General features: G+C 29.2%; 1 protein-coding gene across 1 annotated transcript in view; it reads left to right on the top strand.

Annotated features, from left to right (window-relative positions):
- Positions 1–8,976: 8,976 nt before the first annotated feature.
- The window catches only part of LOC142329662 (sorbitol dehydrogenase-like), a 64,761-nt gene continuing 51,874 nt past the window's right edge, over positions 8,977–21,863 (top strand). Inside the window, exon 1 of the mRNA XM_075374335.1 lies at positions 8,977–9,245. Coding sequence (XP_075230450.1) covers positions 9,159–9,245 — 87 coding nt within the window. The 5' untranslated portion in view covers positions 8,977–9,158. The remainder of the gene's footprint in view (positions 9,246–21,863) is intronic.

Here is a 21,863-nt window from a genome sequence, read left to right as displayed (position 1 = left end):
CGGTCTGGATCAAAAATTCATATTTGATACAGTGATCAAAAGTTTTCTTCTAGTCTTCGGATGTTAACTCAGTAAATTTAGTTTTCATGAGTTTTTCCACTTCGTATATTTTATTTATAATATCCCTTGATGAACTACTATTTTTTACACTTGCCCAGATTTGCTCGATGGGAATAAATTCGGGATGGGAACACGATAACCTGACTATACTATTGCATTATTGCTCAAAGATTTATCAAAATGGTGCTCATTAAATATTAATTGCTTCAGTTTAATAAATTCGCAGAGTTCAGCATTATACATTCTCTCATAACATGGAATATTTTTACTTCTGAATAATTAAAATTTTTTAAATATGTGTATACACATATTTTTAAAAAAAAAACAGCTGATTCGCTTGAAACAAATTTTTCTTTTTTCCAGCAAACGTTTTAGATTATCCTCACTCCGGTTTTACCTAACCATTTATTTTTCCTTCGCATTTCTCTATTGAAATAAAATCCAAATCTCGAATGTTCAGTTTTTAATACCGACAGTATTGAATAGATACAAGTAAGTTTCCCATAGTACGTATGAAAATTATAAATTTTATTTCTTAAAGAATTTTGTTGAAAACTTCGATATTGACTTTTTGTTTGGACGATGTCGTGCTTAGCGGGAGTCTAAATGTTTCATTTTCTCTTAATTTATTGTGCTAAGTCAATACGTTTCCCAACCTATGAACTGAAGTATCACTTACGTGGGTAGTTTACAGTTGAAGTTCTCATCGTGAATTTCCGATATTTCGTTCCGAATTGGTGTAAAAACGTTAATAATTTCACACTCCGTCTCGTTTCTTAAAGAAACTCCTTCATGTAAACGGCGAGGTGGGCTGGGTTGAGGCATTGCTAATTACTTTTATAAATATTTAGTGAACTAAAAAGAAGATTATGGCCCTAGGCTAGTCGAAAAATACATTTTATAATGCAAACCGTAAAATAATATGCACTACAATGTTGTAAAAAGTTTAAATGACTGTCACATCATTTACAGAACAGTAGAAACATCGCGTAGGGTACTTTCTGACGATTGTACCCTACAATCGTACAAAGTACGATTTTTAGTGGTATAAATTCTAGTGAATTACACTATATATATATATATATATATATAACACCATATTATAACACTATACTATATATTACACTATATATAAATTCACTTCTATATGCAAATATTGCGATTTCTTTAAAAGAACTAAATTAGAACTTTTCACATTTTAATTAATTTCGATTGGCTCGATAAAGCATAATTTATCGGGCTCGGTACATCCCTGTTACTGCTAACAGTAAGAACGGTTTAACACCCCATCACACCTGCTACTTGTTGTATTTATATCTTTTTCGGGATTTATTCCTCATTTAGTTGCCGTCAGGAAGAGTTGTCAAATTGAATTGATGCTTTGAAAAATCTCCAGGCTGATATATTTATCAAATTAAGAAGCAAAGGGAATGTGAGGAAATAAAACGGTTAGAAGAAAAGGAAATGTATATTTGGGAACAAATTAATAAAATTCATCAGTAAAGCCCTGTACTCGAATATAGTATGTAGTCTGTATGAAATTTTTACTAATAAAATAAATTAACACAGAAGATTGACAAAATTATTATAAATTGTAAGAAAATAGCAGCAAACAATAAATTACATAGAAATAAAAAAAAGTAAAGAATAAATAAAAATAAACGTTGCAGGAAGATACATAAGTATCTATATTTGTTATTATGAACAATTTTCGGAAGAGAAGGTAGAATTTCTACGAGGGACCGAGTTGACCGGGTAAAATTTCTTTTTTTTTTATTTTTACGGGTATCAACTACTATGGGGAGTAGTCTGATGAAAATTTGTTACATATGAAAAAATGCCATGCCTGACTGGGATTGCATTTCCTATGAGGGACCGAATTGACTGGGTTCTTTTCCGGGCGGACGCAACTGACCGACGTCCAAATTTATTCTAAATATAAATAAAATTTAGTTTAATATTTTTAGTCCTAAAGTGTTAAATACAATAGATTTTAAAAGCATACCATTCTACAAGATAAGTTCAAAATATTTCCTCTCTACAGCTTGATAAACCTTAAGTAATATCCATTTATAACTTGTATCATAATTGCTAATATAGGTGAGAGTCGGATTTTTATATCTTTTTATGTCGGCAATGTTTACAGGTTTTTTTGCATACTTTTTTTTTAAGTAACCCCAAAAATAGTTCTCTAGAGGAGACAAATCTGAAGATCTGGTAGGCCATTCTGTGGTATCTCTACGACCTATCCAATGATCTGGAAATATTTCATTTAAAATCTGACTTACCCTTAAGTAATAGTGAGGGGACACCACATCTTACTGAAACCATACGTTTTCTAATTAATTGTTGTCCAAAATTTTCCTTGATATTTGGTAAAATACTGTTGACTAACAAGTTGCAATAATCACCGCCTGTAAGATTTCCATATAAAATAAAGGCCCTACAATACGATTACCAACGATTCCTGCCCAAACGTTTACTTTCTCGGGGTACTGTGTATGACCCTCTAACATCCATCAGGAAATATTGTTCCAGTATCGATAGTTGATGACTGATTATTAAATGGCCTATTCACATGGCAATTTAACGTAGATTTTTCATGGTAAGCTTGATCTATAGATCTCTCAGAGTACAATTACTTTTTTCCTTTTTTTTTTGTTTAACCTCCGGGTCCGCATTTTTTCTGCAGAGGATGAGATGAATGTTTTGTAGCGTGTGTGAAAAAATGCCATGCCTGACCGGGATTCGAACCCTGGACCTCCGGGTGAAAGTGCAGTTACCTAGATTTACAGATTGTACTTAAGAATATGGTAGAATGGAATTTTTTTAATGTATATAATTTGCGATGCTGACAGGGATTATAACTCATTTGGATGAAAAACTGAATTGTGACCTCTCCACCATGGAGGCCTTCAAATACGTTATGTTATTTTCAAAAATCTGATGCAGACACCACATGACTTCCTTATATGCTTAATAAATTACATACACACATTTTTTTTTTTTAATTAAAAATACAAAAGAGTTTATTCCATTAATAACTTCTTATATCTTTTCATATTTATTTCTTTTTTATTTTTATTATTGAATTATTATTTGTCGTAAAACGTTTTTACAATCAGAGGTTAATAATTAATTATTAATAAATCAATATATTTAAATTAAAAAAACAAGTTAAAAAAAAAAAGATGAAGTCAAATTCGAACCGACGTGCCATCCCCTTGTAAGATGCAAATATTTCAATTAATTAATTATTATTTTAATTAAAATTCTATTTGGCTATAACTCTGGAACCAATGAAAATAAGTACCAGTTATGATACATCGTTAAAAAGCTCTCAGTGAGAGCTTATTACTGCAGTTAAGCAAAAGTCTAAAATCCATTATTTTAGATTTTGAGCTTTTTTGGACACTTTTGTCCAGTCGATTGCTATCAAAAGGGGAGGTGCACAACTAGAGGTTACAACAATCAAAAATCCAAAATTTCAACTAATCGTTTCAGCTAATCGTTTTTGAGTTATGCGAGATACATACGTACATACGCCTTACCGAAATTAGTCAAATTTGATTCAGGGATGGTCAAAATGGATATTTCCGTTGAAATCTAAAAGCCGAAATTTTTCACGATCACAATACTTCCTTTACTTCGTACAAGAAAGTAAAAAACGCTATTTCAACTTTTGAGGAGTAATTTTTGTTTCTTGTTGAGTCACCTAATGACCAATATGGAATTTAATAAACTACATGTATGTTACAAGTGAATCATATATCATTTTTAATCCAACTTAATTACGCATCTTAGTATTGTTCAGTCACTTTAGTAATTTAGCTTAAAAAATATTAATAAGTGCATTAAAACTCTGCGAGGTCTAGTTGTTACAATTTTTACTTTGATTTCTAAGTTACATAATTATTTCTACATTAATAATGTAAAGTTATGAAGAAGTCAATTTTTGAAATTTAACTAAAAATATATTTATTTTAAGTTATAAAATAGTTTTATATAAACAGTAAAAATAAAATATCTTTCATATCTTCTTAAACTATTTTTTACTAAAAATATCAGTTTTATAAATTTTCATAAAAATCTGATGTGACACCACATGACTTCCTTGTACAACTATTAGACTACATCTATGAAACACATTTTTGCTGCATTTCATTCAAACTTATTTCAGTTGAAAGTTGGCAGTTGGAAACTTGGTAAAACCAAGTTTAGTTCACAGTTACTTTGGAGCAGGCAGGTATCAGAACGGTACGTTTTTGGAAAAATTTAAAAATTTTCAGACAATTTCTATTTCTTGTAAATCTTGTTCTTATTTAATTCACATTACAAGTTAATCAAGTAGTAATTTTTAAATAGATCAGATCATCTGACTTCATTTTTAAAAATGGTCTCTAACTATTCTCTAATTTAATGGTTAGTGTAGCCACTAAAAAGGATATTGTCGACAATATTCGGATTTCATATCGAGCCGTTAGTACCTGGATGGCTGGTGTAGGATTGGAACTAGCGCCAGAAAAGTCAGAGATAGCCTTAATTATTGCTAGGAAACGACATCAACCCTGATCGTTGAATTGGAGAGAAGGAGGATTGTTTCCAAACCAGCCATCAGATATTTGGGGATATGGGTTGACGCGCGGCTTAGATTTGGGACCCATATCTTGGAGGCCAGACAGAAAGCAGAGAGTAATGTGTGCGTTTGCGGCTCTTAAGCATCTTGGGGTCGGCTTCTTGCGGTGAAGCCGTGTGAACTCTGTTCCTGGTGCCCGATGGCGTTCTCGTTACTACGGAAGACAGTTGCCACTTGGTATGTAGTGGGCTGGTAAGTTCTGTGTTGTGAGTCTGTTTATGATTTATTGTGATTTTTTACTGTTGATATTGGTTATTGCGGTTGCGTGAGTGTGTGTTACTGTGAGTGTACATAGTATGGAAAAAAAATCTACGTTACGTGTGTTGTTTTCCTTGTTATGATGTGTGTTATTTGTTACTCCTTGTGCTGGTGTTATCCTTGGTGTTGTATGAGTTGTGTTGTGTGAGTGTGAGTTTGTATGTTTCAGTTGTAACTGCGGTGACCGATTGTGTGTGCGGGCGTTTACCCCCTTTTGATGTAATGCTGAAAGCGGTTCCCAGGAGGGGCAGAAACTCAGGGTAGAGGTTTAGTCGGTAGTGCGCAGGAACACATACGCACTTAATAAAATCTTGCTGAACCTGTTAGCAAGTCCGACACTGCTTCAGCGCCTGTATATGGGATTCCTCCATCTCTGTAAAAAAAACTATCCTCTAACTTAAATGTATGCTCTAAGATTTCTCTCCTGTAACATTTTTCCTGCTCTTAGCTCAAGTTTTGCTTCTGAAAACAGCTTTGTGATACTATTATGTGTATTAAATCATGGGTACTATTATTTAATATGTAACTATTACTTAGTTTGTTTTCCACAACAAAAAAATAAATAAAATTAATTAAACACAGCATAGAGAAATAGGGGAAAAAGTTAAATGAGTCATTTGTACCATTCTGTTTTATCGATTAGTGAATACCAATTTTGAAACTAAAAATAACATAGGTGCTAGAACTAAACAAGTTACTGAGTGGAAAGTAAATAATTAATGTAAATAGATTTTTACCTAGAAGGAGTTACATGATTATAAGGTTATTCTATATGGAAATATTTTAAAATAACCTCGGTAAGACTCGTTTTGTAAAGAACCTGGTTTATTGGGTTTTTTGACAACTTCTTAAAAAAATAGTTAGATTTTGGAATCTTCAATTAAAAGACTTACAAAATCCGTCCCATAATTCTAGGATTGAAAAAAAAATAAATAAAAACAACTGTTTAGATTTTTTAGGTGATTCGGCCCTTCTAACCCAAAACATCGAGTCGGAAGAAATTCAATTTAATTTTTTAAAGAAATAGCTGAAAAAAAATTAAAAATCTCCATATAAAGAAATAATTAATGAAAAATATAAAAAAATGAACTTAATTCATTAAAGGTCAAGCTTTGAAAAAATCCAGCATGTGGAAAAAATTAAATATTTAGGAGAAACGATCCAACAGAATGCCTTAGAAAAAAAGGGCATTCCATGAAAGAGACAGATTCTTTCATGGATTTCTAAAGAAATTTATTAAAGATTCCCTATCCATAAAATCCGAAATTCTTCATAAATCGAGATGTTTAGATCTGAACAGTACAAAATAAATAGAAAAAGTTACAAAAACAGAAAGTTCCAAGGATAATCTCCCTACCCACAAAATAGAACTAAACCTGTAGAATAAAAAATTATTTCTATGTATACTAAGCAACGGAAAAGCTCTAAGATTCAATACGAAAGATAAGATTAACGTGTTTCGGGCATCTTTCAAGAATGATAAAAATAAATTGACAAAAATACGAATTCTTTAGAAAGAGAGAATATACATTAACATATTTGTCAGAAGATAGAAAATATCGAGAAAAATATCTGTGAAGAGAAATTTCAGTATAGGATATTTTAACTAAAAAAATTAAAAAAAATGTAACTTTTCCAAGCTAAAATAAAAAATTAAGATTTAAGGAACAGAAGAAAGAAAGAAGAAGACATAATGAAATGATGAAGAAATAATGGAAAAGGCGAAGAAACAAAAATTATGAATCGGTTTACGAGTGTATTGGCTAGATCGAAAAAAAGAAGATAAATAAACACATTAAAACTAAATTAATTTAAAATCAATTAATTTATTAGTTTAGTTGATTAATTTAATTTATGAATTAATTTTATTTTTAATAAGTAATTTTTTACTATTAATGTTAGTTTAATATTTAATGAATAAATTATTTCATTTACATAAAACTTTTTTTCTGAGAGCCGTTTATCATCGTAAATGTTGAATGGCTATAAGTTTTTCGAACTCCGTCATCTAAACGAAATAAAATTGATAATTTAAGAATAAAAACGTATCTTTCACGATGGTTCAAGTTTATCTAAACTTTAATAAAAAACTTTAATAAATGCTTTTAACAACCCATAGCTTATTATTAGTTAAAATATTTCGTATTATAGTTGTAAAAAGTTTGAAAAAGTTAAAATTTTTGTAGTTTTGAGCTCAACTGCTGACTGAAGAACGCCTCACCTATCCTCAAACTTCTGGTTATTTCTCTGTCCCATCTGCTAATTGTTATTTATAACTTCTGCGTAATATGTTTTTTACTATTTTATTTTTTTCTCTCTAAACAAATAAATGTCAAATTTATGATGTTTTTAACTCCAACCACTGATGTTTATGAAGAGGTGGTTTAAATCCTATTTTTTATGTTTTTTTTTATCACTAATTTCGTGAGAGTAAATTGACTTTTAATAAGTCAATTTACTTTCAAGATATATGAGCATGTCTATGACACGATGTAATTTTTAACATAATTAACGTAACTAATTTAACATAACTTGAAATTAATTCCATGTTTTTGCTAATACTATTTCATGTGTGAAATACCATATTACGTTTATCGTCAGAAAGTTACAGCACTTCAGATAATGTGAAGTGGTTTACAATGGTATTTTAAAAAGCTTATTTATTATACGGGCAGATGTTTATATTTTGATAAAATTATTTATTACTTCTTCATTATTATACCATTATGAGTCAGTGCATCCAATTTCAAAAATGATATTCACTTGTGAATTAAATCAGTTGATCCCTGATCTGTACTTTTTCGGCTATAACGTTTTGGAAAAATATATTAAATCGTTCAGATGTTCAGTATCGGTATAAAAAGAAGTTCTATATGTAAACATTCAAGGGTACTTGTTAGAAATAAACCTAATAATACTCCTAAAGAAGTTTGTGTTGCTACACTAGAAGTGACAGAAAATATACCAAGTGAATAGATTTTAGCAAAGGAATTATCTGACTGTAGTAATATTTGGTATGCAATTGGTTTCTTATATTACTCATAGAAAACCTGTCCAAATTGTTCGTCACTGTTTTATATGTATAGGTTTTGAACCATTTCATGCATTTAATCAACACACTTATCAAATAACCCAATGATCTAGGAGTTGGTTCCTTTTTTATTAAAAAAGTAGAATAAATTGCAACATAAGTTTAAAGAAATACACGGAATAAAGAAAATATGTTTTAAATATAAAAAAATCCTTGGCTCTTTTCACACTATATATTATATTGTTTGAATTGCATTAATCGTAGACCCATCGAATCTATTAGACCCTATCGTAATAAATAATCTAAATAGACTTTGTTATATTTAGGCATACTTCAGTCCATTTATTTCTGAAACTTGTAATTATTCATCTGGATTTTTACTTCTATTATTTCACATGCTGTAATACATCCATAGTTTGAGTTTAAGTAGTTTCTTTGTAATATGAAGGCTTGACGAATTTGAACCCCGAATTTTCTGATAAAATAAATAGAACGATAAGATTCATCAAGAAGATACAGAAGAAATCTTTACACTTATTTATCCGTATATAATAAATACAAGGGTTAATATTATAATAATGTGTGTGTTGTGTGTGCAGGGGGAAGTAGGCTTGTATTTGAGTAAAAATTACTTTTTGTTTGTGTAACAAATTTTTTTATAAAAAAACATGGACTGGTGACCATAGAGCAATTAAAACATAATAATTTTATTGTATTTTCAAGTTTTAAAGACGAAAATACAGACCAAACGTTTTTTGTAGATAATAGATGTTAAACAACAAATATTATCTGTAAATGGGCTATTTTCATAGTTTATATATCTAATTACAATGTTAATACATAACTATTTTCTTGGCTATAACGTAATCTTCTACATGTCTAACTAATAAATTTATAAAAAGTAGAAATATACGACAATGCTTCGCTCTGCAGTTTGTGGTGGGTACTATTCTCACAACAGCAACATTCATAAGAACGCCAATTAACCAATCCTTCCTTCAGTTGACGTCTCGGATCGTACAGAGCGTTGTGCACGACTCTTTCATATCTGTATCGGTAAATTTGATCCATACGAAATTTAATTTTTAATTAACAAATCTTTTTTTTAAATTCAAATTGTAAGTTAGTAAGTGTTCAAACATCGGTTACTTGCAGTAAAAAAATATTATAACTATGAGTGCAAAATCCAGTACTAATCACGAAGAAAAGTTTGATGATAATTTAAGCGCCGTCTTGTACAAAATAAAAGATTTACGAATTGTGAGTAAAAGATAATTACTTTTATTTCAAATTATCAGGTGTAATAGTAATAATTTTATAATTGATACAAGTTACTTTGTTTCAAAAATTTTGTAGAGTTTTAGAATTACTAAGTTTAATTTAAGTACACAATTTCGTTAAAATTACCACTCAACAAAGTTTTATTAAGATAGTATATTTATAAATGCATTACTTGTTTATAATTGGATAGTTCTTATTAAGTAAACTCATTTGTATCTTTGTTATAAAATTGAAAGCATTCAATTCTATGAATCGGGTGAGATTTTCAATCATTTAATTTTTTTTTTGTTTTCACGTTTTTTTCTCGATAATCTAGTTGTACTTGATGTCTTAAAAATTAGGTACTTGATAAGCTAGAAATTGAATAAAAAACAGAAAATCATACATTAACTACTGTGACGAAATACTTGCTGCTGGCTTAAATGATTCTCGATTTTCAGTTATATTTAAATTATCAGTTTCATGGAAATATATTTTAGAACTAATATTAGCTAATACCGTCCCAATTTCGAATTGTAATAGCTGATGACAGTGGAGTATTTTAATCAGTGTGAAAATAAATTTACCCGTAAATGGAGTTGAAATATTGACTTGTAACTCCAGAGAGGAGCTGTCATAACAACTGATTAGGGACAATATTGTATTCATTCAGAGGGTTGAGGCTGAAATGTTGAAGAATTCAGTAACATTTTTCTAATATTATAATTTATGAAAACTTTTCTATTACACAATTTTCAGTATAAAATTAATGAAGGTAACCTGTATGTAATTGATGCAGAGGTTTGTTTTTTACCTGACCTAATACTTAAAAATCCCCGTAAAGTTAATTTTTTTTTTGTATGTATTTAGTGTTATTTTTATATGTGTCTTTTTTATATTCTGATCGCCGTTTTGGGAAATAGTCATCAAAATTACTTTTACACTATTTTCAGCGGAAATAGTTAATACAATATAATGTTTAATAATCCTACTTCAATATTGTCCACATCTTAGGTAATTACTTTATTTTATTGATTTAACTCGCCCTCAAACAACGTGACAGCAAAGTTTATCTAATCTGAATTGGCTACATAATGTTTTCAAATATTTTACTGTACTTCGCTTTCAGTAACTACCAGAATCAAACTGTTAGATGATTTGAATTTTAAATTATACTGTATTAAATATATTAATCTCATTTTTGTTGTCTTTAATGCAATTAAGGATAAAAACAAAGCTAAGGAAGTCAAAAGTAATGTTACGTTTTAAATTAAAATAAAGTATTCAAACACTATGCTCGACAAACGGTAACTGCTTTATAAAGGAAGATAGTAATTTACATCTCCCTCATGTAAAATGATATCCTATAAATTTAGTTGTCCAAGGATTTTTCTTCGCCCATGGATAAATTAATTTTATAAATTTAAGATTCCATTTATTCCATTCTCAACTACCTTTCTCTAGTTATCTTTTAAATATGTGACCTTAATCAGGTACAATAAAAACTGCCAAAATTAAATGCTGTACGTGTATTAGCACATCAATCTGCATCATACAGAAAAAATGGATTAAATTTTCTTAAGCGGATTTTCTTTAGTGATCCCTATAGACAGTTTTCCGCAGTTCACTTTTACTTTTACAAATGTACGAAATTAGCCCTTTTGAAGATACTTTCTCTTATATCTCTCAAGGATTTTTTTTTTCTGAATTGTAGGTTTAACGAAAGATTGATATTTTGTCAATGAATATTTTATTCGCTATAATTCTATTTAAATGATGGTCTTAATTGTTTTATAAACCGTTAGACAGATAATTTCAGAATTCTGGCTTAGTATAGGGGTTTTTATGGTTTTCAGAGAGTGGAATTAAAATCGGCTAGATTGAAAATATACATCTGAAAATATCAGTATCTGAATTTACTGTATTGAAAAATATACGCGTTCTAAATTCAGATCACTCATAAATGTTCATCCTTTATTGGTTTTGTTTGTCTTATTATCAAGTATATTTGCATCACTTATCTTTATTTTGCATCACTTATCTTTAGTATTCAAAGAAAATAATAAAAATAAATAAATGGTAAATCGTCTATAAATCTGGATTACGTTTGTATACTTTTTCGAGCTTTTTTTCTTTGTAGTTTATTTCAATATAGAGTAAGTAGCTAAAACAGGTGATCGCAGATTTATATCTTGTTTTGAAGCTATGTGACTTGTCATTTACAATTCGAATTAAAAATAATTAAAAAATTATCTTTTTTAACAAATTAAAAAAAATAGAATTCCTTATAAATTTTTAGCATTCATTATAACTAAGTGGCAAGTTAATCTTATACAAGAAATTATCTATACCTGAAAAAAGGGAGAAAACATTTTAGTAATATTCGTAAGTAATTTTTATGAGTATCGTTTGTAGTTACTTTATAATTTTCTTATGTTTTTTACCATATACCAATTAAGATTATTATTTATTGTATATTTTAGAGGGAATTATTCTGATAGTTCCGTTAAATTTTTTTTCCAAATTACTTTTGTAGAAGATTTTTCAAAGTAAAAATTATGTGGGTCTGCATTATATGATTTGAAGATAATTAATTTCTAGTCGACATCCACTCTTTATTTCTATTTGAAAATAAGTTGAACCGTTAACATCAGTGATTGTATTAGACTGTTGTAATACAATGATTTAGAGCATCATATTATTTTCACGTGAAAATTCATAAAATTCGGTCGGTAAATTTGTGGTTAGTTTCCTTAAAACGCGTGTGCTGCATTTAAAAACTATTTCAAAACATTCTTTTTACAAAATTAAGAAAAAGTATTCCCTAACAAAACATTGTATTTTTGCATTCCATAATTAATTCGTTGACTCTGTAGCAGTCTTTACGTCTTTATTAGGAAAATAAGTTTTGCATTTTATATCCGGATTTCTCATCAGCGTTTACTCATAAGATCAATCATATTTCAAATAAAGCTACGAATTTTTAAATTCAATAACTGTTCAATGAATAAACCGATATCTCAGAAACGAACAATATTTACTTAGTCAATTATCTGTTAAAATTTCTGCTTATGTACTTATAAGTAATCGCCATTAAGTTTTATTTTTTTTTTTTGTTTTTGGTTCCTACTCTAAAGTCGAGATTTAAAGATGAAGTCGAAATTTTAAAAGCTTTTTTTACTGCGTAACAGTTTTTTTAGCAGTTTATTTATTTTTTATTAATTAGTCGGTTTACGATCTTGTGGCTAATGGTTTAGTTAAATCGTTAGCAGACGTTTACATAATTAAATTATAACAATTGTTATTTCGTATCTTCTACCTGAAAATTGTGACTATTAAATAAAAAACAAGTGTGTTTTTGATATCATTTAACAAGAAATCATCTTCAGCGGAACTTTGATTTTAAATCAAGCTACGGATAAAATATCTCAGCTGTTTTGAATAAATTACTTTTATAGAATGACTAGCTTTTACCCGCGGCTTCGCTCGCGGTAAACCTTTAAACGAAATACGCGAGCAACTATGTCATGTCGTTCAGTGGCTTTTTTCCCGGGCATTAGCTCCTTAGTTACATCCTGCCACGAAGGATTACAGGTCAAAGTTACAAAGAGGTCAGGCCTGCCGTAAGTTCGTACATAAGCAAAAGCGTCTTGAGTGTATTCATGCAGATAACGGGGACTGTTCACAAAAGTAGAAGGCAGAATAACCATCTTGCCTATGTCGTTAGGTCTAATATTACCATCTGCGCTAATCGCATCTTGTAGATGAATGTAATTTTCAGCTCGTAATTTCGTCTGGTTTATAGAAATGTAACGAAGGCGTTCGCTGTCTACTTTAATATACATATCTACCAAGAACTGATGAAAGAGTTGCCTAGACCACGAAAGGAGATTGAAGTCGTGCTCTTAAAGCAACTTGTGATACGCATAAACATCCATCCAGGAAACTTATTGGGAACTGGCTGTCTTGTTGTTGGATTAATGACTGGAATATTGAAATGATATCCTGGTTCACCTTTACTGAAAATTAACGGGTACTGCAAAGCATCATAAAATTTATGAGTATCGGCTACGCATTTTAGCGTATTATCACGTGCCCGTAACACTATGTCTCGTGGAGAGCGTGGGTCACCAGTAACCAAAACAGCAACTTCATTGATCGTCGGCGCATTGTAACGCCTCTCATATTCGCCACATGGAATCCGATCAGCATAAATGACCACTATATAATTATCTGGAGGCCAGTTTTCTATTGCACTTTTAAAGGTATTTACCAACAAATTGTGGCTGTGTAACATACGTTGAATTTCAATACTGTATCTCTTTCGATTCCTTCAATATACTGACAACAACGGTTTACTTCATTTTCTTCATCACCCATAAAATACACCTGCAAAAATTTATGCTGTTCATTATCTGCTGGACAAAGTGATCCAATTTGATGATATATCTGTCCTTGTACAGTAAAAGTTGGTGAAAATCCGGGCATTCATATCACTTTATCTACTCCAAAGGATTTCATTTGGAAGCAAGAGTTATACTTTCTGATTTTACTTAAAAATTGCTTCAACTCATCTGTAACACTTAAATAAAGAGTTTTCAAAGGCTCCTCTTGTTCACCAAGTAAAAGAAGCGAAACATTACGACTGGAACAGCACATTCCAGCAGTTTCATCTTTCCATTTCAAAGCATCGCAATGCTGACATTTTCTATTCATTGACCCAATACCAATTAAAGAATGCTTATGGTATTCAAGTGAAGGATCATATTGAAATCCAGAATTATTAAATACAGACCAATTGTTACGCATTAAATTTTCGACGGCGCGCGATTTGCATTTCTGCATGAACAATTCTTCTCGCCTGCGATTGTTCTGGAGTTTCTCTCGCTCTTATAGCTGCCTGCTGTTCAGCTTGTCTTTCTAAACGAATTTGTGTTTGAATTGGCGTTTCAGCTGCTCTTAAGGTAGCTTGGCGTTCAGCTTGCTCATCTAACCTTTCTTGTCTATGAGAAGTTGTTTCACCAGCCCTCAAAGCACATTGTCGCTCGCTTGTTGTCGTATTAGTTCTGCGTGAGCGGAAGATTCTTATGTTCGCGCAACTTTTGCCACCCGGGCCCGTGATGAATCCCTGGGCAGGTTAGATTTGCCTTCCGAGGCATTATAGAAAAAAAAAAACAGAGTAAAAACTGAAAGTAGCGTTAGAAGTAAAACAATAAAGTAGAGCAATTGTATTGCTTAGAAGTGACAAAAGAATAACAATAAATATAGAAGGATTCGACAGCAGAAGCACTATACTCAATTGAATAGTGACTTGACCATCGGTATTACAGTGGTGGATTAGCACTTTATTTCATTTACTTACTGGAACTCCAGATGGCGTTGAATTTTGTCAAATTTTTTGTCGGGCGATCATACCTACCAATGTAAATTTTTTTATCCTCCCGAAAAAATATGTTTTTTGTTTTTACTAAAAAGTGCCCTATGTCCTTCTCAATACTTTTGAGAATACGTGTACGAAGTTTCATGATGATCGGTTGAGTAGTTTCTGCGTGAAAGCGTAACAAACAAACAAACAAACTCACATTCACATTTATAATATTATTAGTAAGGATATTAGTACGGTAATGTCTTAATAAACATTTTACCCATTTTTCTTTCCACAACAAATTTGCTTCGAATATTCAATGAATTATCATTGTTTACATCATATCATTGAGCTATCATCTTGTAGTTCCGGTTTTATTAAAAACCGGAACTAAAAAGAACTCAACCGGAATTTAAAATGTCTTCATTCTTTCATGAAAATCTTTCGTAATTTTTTTTTTTCGTTGACAGGAAGCTGTTTCGTAAAATACCAATAAAACCTTTTTCTAAATTCTTTAAAATTCTACTTCGTGAATTTAGTACTTGTCGCCTTCCAGAACCAAAATTGCGTTGGTTTTAATAATGAAAAAGGTTTTTCTAAGAGGACCCAAAAACCCTTTTCATCTAAAATATTCGTTTCTACCTCTTTAAATAAATTTTATTAAGGGTCATACGTATGACGAGATACTTCATCAATATAAAAATAATATATATTTTTTTTAATTTACGTGGAATTAAATATAATTAAATATTGGTTAATATTGTTTTCAAATATTAATGGGACAATAAATTGATGGGCCTAATCTGACTAAATCAGTTTTTCAGCCATTTGATTCTATAACCTACAAAGATTTAAAGGAGAAAAATCAGCTAAAAATTAGGTTAATTTTTAATTAACCGCTAAAAATTGTTTTTTCTTTAGTGATGTATTACTAATTTTATCCGGCTGGTTGCATTAGTAATGTGCAATATAAATCCATATTTGGAGAAAATTTTAAATGAAAACAAACGCTACAATATCGTTAATTTGTTTTCTTTACCCGTATGTTTATAAGTGTAAGTAAAATGTTTATAATAAATGATTTTTTCTCATATAATGATTTCATTATTGTTTACGTTAAAGTTGTAGGCTAATTACGTGAACTTCTTTTTCATATCACCGCAACCCCGAGCTTGAGAAACACACCTATATAATGAGTGAACTTGTTTTTAAGAAGCTACCTACAAATATAACTAGTATAGTTTTCTGCTTTTACTACAAATGATTTCGTTTTGAGAAAAATTGGAATTTAAAAAGACAGTCTATATTTATTTAAAACAAATTTTACGTAAATATTCTGGATAAAAGGTAAATAAAATGCAAAAGGAAAATTAAATGTTAACTTAAAACTAAAAATAATCCCACGGAGAATGTCCAAAGGTTCTTAATGGTACAACTGGCAAGATGGAATTATCAGTATAAATAAATTATTACCTGTTTTTTCTACTTTAGAGCTTTGTTCCGTGATATTTGAAAGTATCACATCTTTCGCAACCAAATCTTTAACTAGAAAATAAAATAAAATTAATAGCCCCTAGTTATAGTTTATACTTTAGCCCCTGTTGGACTAAACATAATAACTTACTTGTTATACTGATCACTTATTTTATTAGAAATAGATAATTTATAGGAAAATTATTTTACAGATGTAGAATAAATACAACCTTACTAACAACTGAATAGTTGCTTGAATCATATGTATTTTACTGTTAGCTGTTTAGTTAGCCTGCAATTTCAAATATCTTATCAAAGTTGTGAACTTTGATGAAGAATTCTTACCCTTATTAACGAAAATCATGCATCTGAGTCAAAAACAGTAGGGAACTTCATATTATGACATTTATAATCTCACTCGTTTATCTTATAGTCTGACATTTTTAGAATTGTAAATTTCAAATCAGATATTAAATACAATGGAACCATCAAACGTTTTCTGTGGAATAATACAAATCCTCAAAATCGAGGATTCAATTATATTTGCATCCCTCGTCCACTTGTAGAAGATGATTTATAATCCAATAATTGTAAATTATAAAATAAATTAAAGAATGTAACTTTGTCTAAGAATTTACTGAAATTTATTATTATTATTTTTCTTTTTTTTGTAATCTTAGAGTTCTATCCAAATCAGTTCAGAAATTTTTTCTCACGTTTATTTGCTTAGGCATATTTTCTCAATAATTTTACGATCAAAAATTTAAAGACAAAATTTGAAAATGTCATGAGAAACATTTTTTATCATCATTTCTTGTGTCGTTAACAGTTAACTGAGTTAATAATAGGTAATGCCAGTGGTGGTTTAATAAAAAATGAAAATCGAATTGACAAATATAACAAACTATCCTTAAATATTAACATCCACAACCCACAAAACCAAAATAAAACCCAGATTCTCCACCCATACCACCAGTATTAATAAAAATGGAAATTCTAAATCAAAAAGGCAAAGCTTCAGCAGAAATAACTTGCCAGTAACAATAGTCCAATTACTAAATGAATGATTCCATTGAAATTATAATATGATGCAGATGAATAGCTTGTTTGCAGATGAATATGCTGCTGTTAGTGGATGGTTTTAGACTAATACCACTGATTAGCAGTTATTTTCTACCAGGTAAAACTAGACTGACCCACTTAGTTGACAACTTAATTGTAAATCGTTTTAAAAGTTGAAAAAACTTTCTACTAAAATAGAAAAATTAATAAAGGAAATTGATCTTCCTATCAATCCTAGAGAAATGGGAAATAGAAACTATATAGAATAATGATATTTAATCAGATATAAACGCCTTTAAAAATTTTCAAATTGAAATAAAATGTCTAAAAAGAGTAAAGTTAAAAACTGGAGAAGGAAGCACGAAAAACTTACGCAGAAAATTTTTTGTGAAAGGTGACCTTAATAAAAAAAAAATTCCGTATTATCATCGTTTTTAATTTCCGTTAAAGGATGACTTTTCATTTAAGAAATTTTATTAAGTAATTATTGATATACTCACATATATATATATATATATATATATATATATATATGTATGTTCTACAAAATTACATCCGGGGCATACAAAATATTTTCCTTATAGACGAGCAGAACTCTATATTTAAAATATAATATAGTTTTCGTTTGACATTGATTAAATAAAATTTCCTTTCAATTCTGCACCTTTAAAGTTATTGTTGTAATCCATCTTCTATTTGTAAATAAAAGAAAAGTTTACTCGGAAAAACTGTCGTAGCTCCTTTCAGAACTTGAAAATATTTTCAACAATGTTTTTTTAAGATTTTACAAATTAATATTCGTTTGATTTTTTCACGAATCCTAAGCAAAGTCATAAAAAATTCTACTTTTTGAAGAGGACCATAAAGATGAAAATATGCCAAGTTGCACAGCTAATATTTTAATCACAATCAACAAAAACTCATCCTGCAAGTTGGCTAAAATCGGTTATGCTAGTTTTGTGTGATTTTTGAACAGGCATTGATTAAAATAAAATTTTAATGATTTTTTGTTTTTCTGAGTAAACTTTTCTTTTATTTAAAAATAGAAGATGAATTACAACAATAACTTTATAGGTGTAGAATTGAAAGGAAATTTTATTTAATCAGTGTCGGAATAATCATGTACTTCAGTTTTCTATTACGTACAAAAATATGATGAAAAGGTATAATAAAGATGTTTTAAACAATGTAAAGAGCAAATCTTTCATTTTATGCTTATTGATGTTATATTTATTAATAAAGCCACACTGAAATTATAAAAAGGGAAAACGAATTAGCATAACTATTTGAAGATTTGTTTTATATGCAACTGTTTTTATTGCTGATTTATCTTGTTAAAGACATTTTATTCCCGTATTTTTAAGCACTAGGCACAATTAAATGAGAATCAATTGCAAGCTCTCAAATCTCTATACAAAAGGTATTTATTGATATACTTAACATAGAAAACCTTGTTTGAGTCTGAGAAGCTAAAAACTATCTAATCTGTACAAAATATTTTACCCTAAGCTTAAAAGCATCTTCATTGTGCATTGATAAATTTAATAAATTTATTTTACAACTTTCCTGTAACTTAACTTTATGCCTGAACGGGTGTTAAAAATTATATTTAAATTTTTGTTAACTTATCTATTTAATTTTTGCGAGTAAAGCGAATTAAATATTATCATATGAAGTTACAAAAACATTTTTAAGGAAATTTTATTGTTATACATTTTTTTAATAAGCATTTCCTTATCTAAAACGTTTAACTTTTCAATAAAAAAGTCTAAAATATAACACAATTTTCGGAGCTACCTCCACTTTTTTTTAACTCGCGATAATCGATCGAGTGATTCTCGAGGAACTTAAATTTAATCAGGGAAACAGGAACATCATGCAACAGATTTGCAATGACTAGCTGTTGACATCGGTATCCACTGAAATGCTTAGGAGTTTAGCAGTGCGCAGCTGACCGCTGTTCTGAGTATTCGTCTGCAGTACAGTGCATGTGTCTAACCACACATCGTCGTTGAATTACTTGACCGGAACGTGAACGAACCCTTAAAGTCAATCGACCCTTTAAAAAGAGACCCACCAGTTCTACCTGGAAATATTAGTTCTATTTCTATTCTTTAACAGCACGAGATGTGTAGAAGATAACCTTTATATATCAACATTTATTTAGAAAGATTTAGGGCGGAAAGTTTTAGGTAAGAAAAGTCTGAAATTATAGATAAAAAATAGGCGACACGTCACTGAACGAAAAACTTATAACACGTTCAATAAATACTGAATAACAGAAAGGTTGACTGATTGACAACGAATTGAATAATGGTTCTCAACTTATCATTGCAAAACATAACTTTATATTTTTAGATCCAAGTGAAAAAAATTAAACGTTGAATCTACGTCATAAAATTCGTTAAAGATGACAATAAGAGTCACGATTAGAACAGGAAGAGTCGCAATGAATGGATTTGATACAAATTTATTTAAATGCAATTAATGGAGTTTCATTAGTCAAAAAAAAATATTTTTATAAATCTGATAACCGAATAGATCAGTTATATTTATTAAAATAGGAACTAAAATCTTCATAACTAAATATCAGGATGCTTAATATAACCAAACAAAACTCAATGTTACAATTTTTTTTTCTTGTTAATTTTTTTTTGGAAAAAGGATGAAAATAATTACTTTTATCATGAAAGAAGAGTGAAAAGTAAACTGTGTGATTTCTGATAAATTATTTTGCTTGAAAATTCTTGCCTCTATGTGTTTCAAGAACAGTAAATAAAATTTGTTTATTTTAAAAATATTAACTTTTAACCGATATTTATCAACTCACAGACCATTGACAAAGATTCTGATTAATAATTCATGAAAATTCAATATTTTTTTATGTTTTAAATGACAAATTAATTTAATAATAAATTTTTCTGCACGTGAAAATAGGAGAAAAACTCTTTTACTTTTATTCTGATACAAATTTCGAACTATTTTTTCTAAAGAAATATAGGAGATTTAATATAGATATATTTTTAATTATCTGTTTAAATTGGTTTCTATGTTTATTAATTCATTATTTGATGCTGAATATTTATTTTATTAATATTTTAGTTATTTTTTATTATTTTCGATTATATAGGATATATTTTGTTATTTTTAGGGATTTTTCTAACAATCTATGTAATTTTCTGATAATCCTATCGATATGTAAAGCTTAATATTGTTGAGGCTCTCCATAATAATATATCTGAAGTTCGATTTTCCAAAACATTTATTTCACATTCTATTTCGTTAAAAGAGGTTTCTTTTTTCTGCTTGAAAAAGAGATCGTCTTTCGTCAGATTAGATTTTCTTCAGAGTCGTTATTACCCAGTGTTACTTGCATAAGTAAGAAGAATTGTTAATACGTTTTAAATAAAAATTGATGCTGCTATTTTGAAGCTAGAAAGGAACAAATATGAACAAACATACAATCCGAGCTTACCATCTGATTCTTCATGAAGAAGAGTAAAAACGGAAAATTGATGTAAAAATTGCTTAAAAAATACAAATGTTAGGCTTGAAATGCAGTCATATATTAAAAAAAAATTAAGTTGAAAAAATTGAAAGTTGCTATCATTGGTGATGAACTTTGTGATATCAAGCAGAAGGTTATGACCAAAAGGGTAAATAACTTCACTGTTGATAGGCTTAAAGGTAACAGAGGAGAATACTAGAGATATAGTCTAACGGAATGAATAGATTGTTAAGAAGATTGGAGGAAATGCGGCCACTAAAATGTGGTTTTTGCAAACTGAGATGTTTAGAAGAAATCAATAATTTCTTAAAATAACATTTAAGTGGCGACGAGTAAATCGCAATTAAAACTAAATGTATTTAGACTGTTGAATATTTACTATAAGAGTGTTTGATAAATTACATGCACTATTATTTTTTACCTTTCGTTGATTTTTATCTGGTTTATTTTCTATTTATTTTAGTTTTTGATAGGTGAATTTAGTATTTAGGAAATTCACAAAAAAAGTCTAACTAGTAAATAATTTGTTTAATTAACTAGAATACTAGTAGCAGTATCATAATGTTTTCATAAACTACATCTATTCTTAAACTGAGCAGGATTAAAAATTATCCATAACAATTTTGATGACGTAATTTATCACACAAATGACTGAGACAGTTGTGTTAAAGTAAAATTTGATCTGTAAGCCTCAATAATAACATATTAAATATTTATCACGTTAATTTTAATTAAATTTGTTAACGTAAAATTGTAATTTATGTTCATTATAAAACTTCCCTTAAAACTTTATTACGATTATAGAACTTTTTTTATAAAAGAAAAGATAAGTCTTAGGAAAGTATACTTGAATATATATTTGGATATACTAAAAGGTAAAATCAAGCAATATTTATTAACAACAGAATGTGAGATCATTAAAACTGATGGATTTTCCAAAAGCAAGATGTTTTTAATTTTGTAAATTAAAATGAACGGTTTTTTGTGCAAGAAACCTTTTTCTTAATTCCCTTTTACTTGTCAATTTTTAAACTTAGCCATTGATTTTCAATGTGATGAATCGTAGTAGGTTAAGTTTTTTTTTTCATTTTTATTATTGTATTTGATTCTTCTTTACCTTTTATGTCTTAGACCAGCACAAAGAACTTGATGTTTTATGCATTATAATTGATGTATGAAGTTCTTAAATGGTGAAGAATGCTAAGTCTGA

The sequence above is a fragment of the Lycorma delicatula genome, chromosome 1, assembly GCF_047948215.1.
Source record: "Lycorma delicatula isolate Av1 chromosome 1, ASM4794821v1, whole genome shotgun sequence".
NCBI classification, from domain to species: Eukaryota; Metazoa; Arthropoda; class Insecta; order Hemiptera; family Fulgoridae; genus Lycorma; species Lycorma delicatula.
This window is presented reverse-complemented; position numbering and strand designations above follow the sequence as displayed.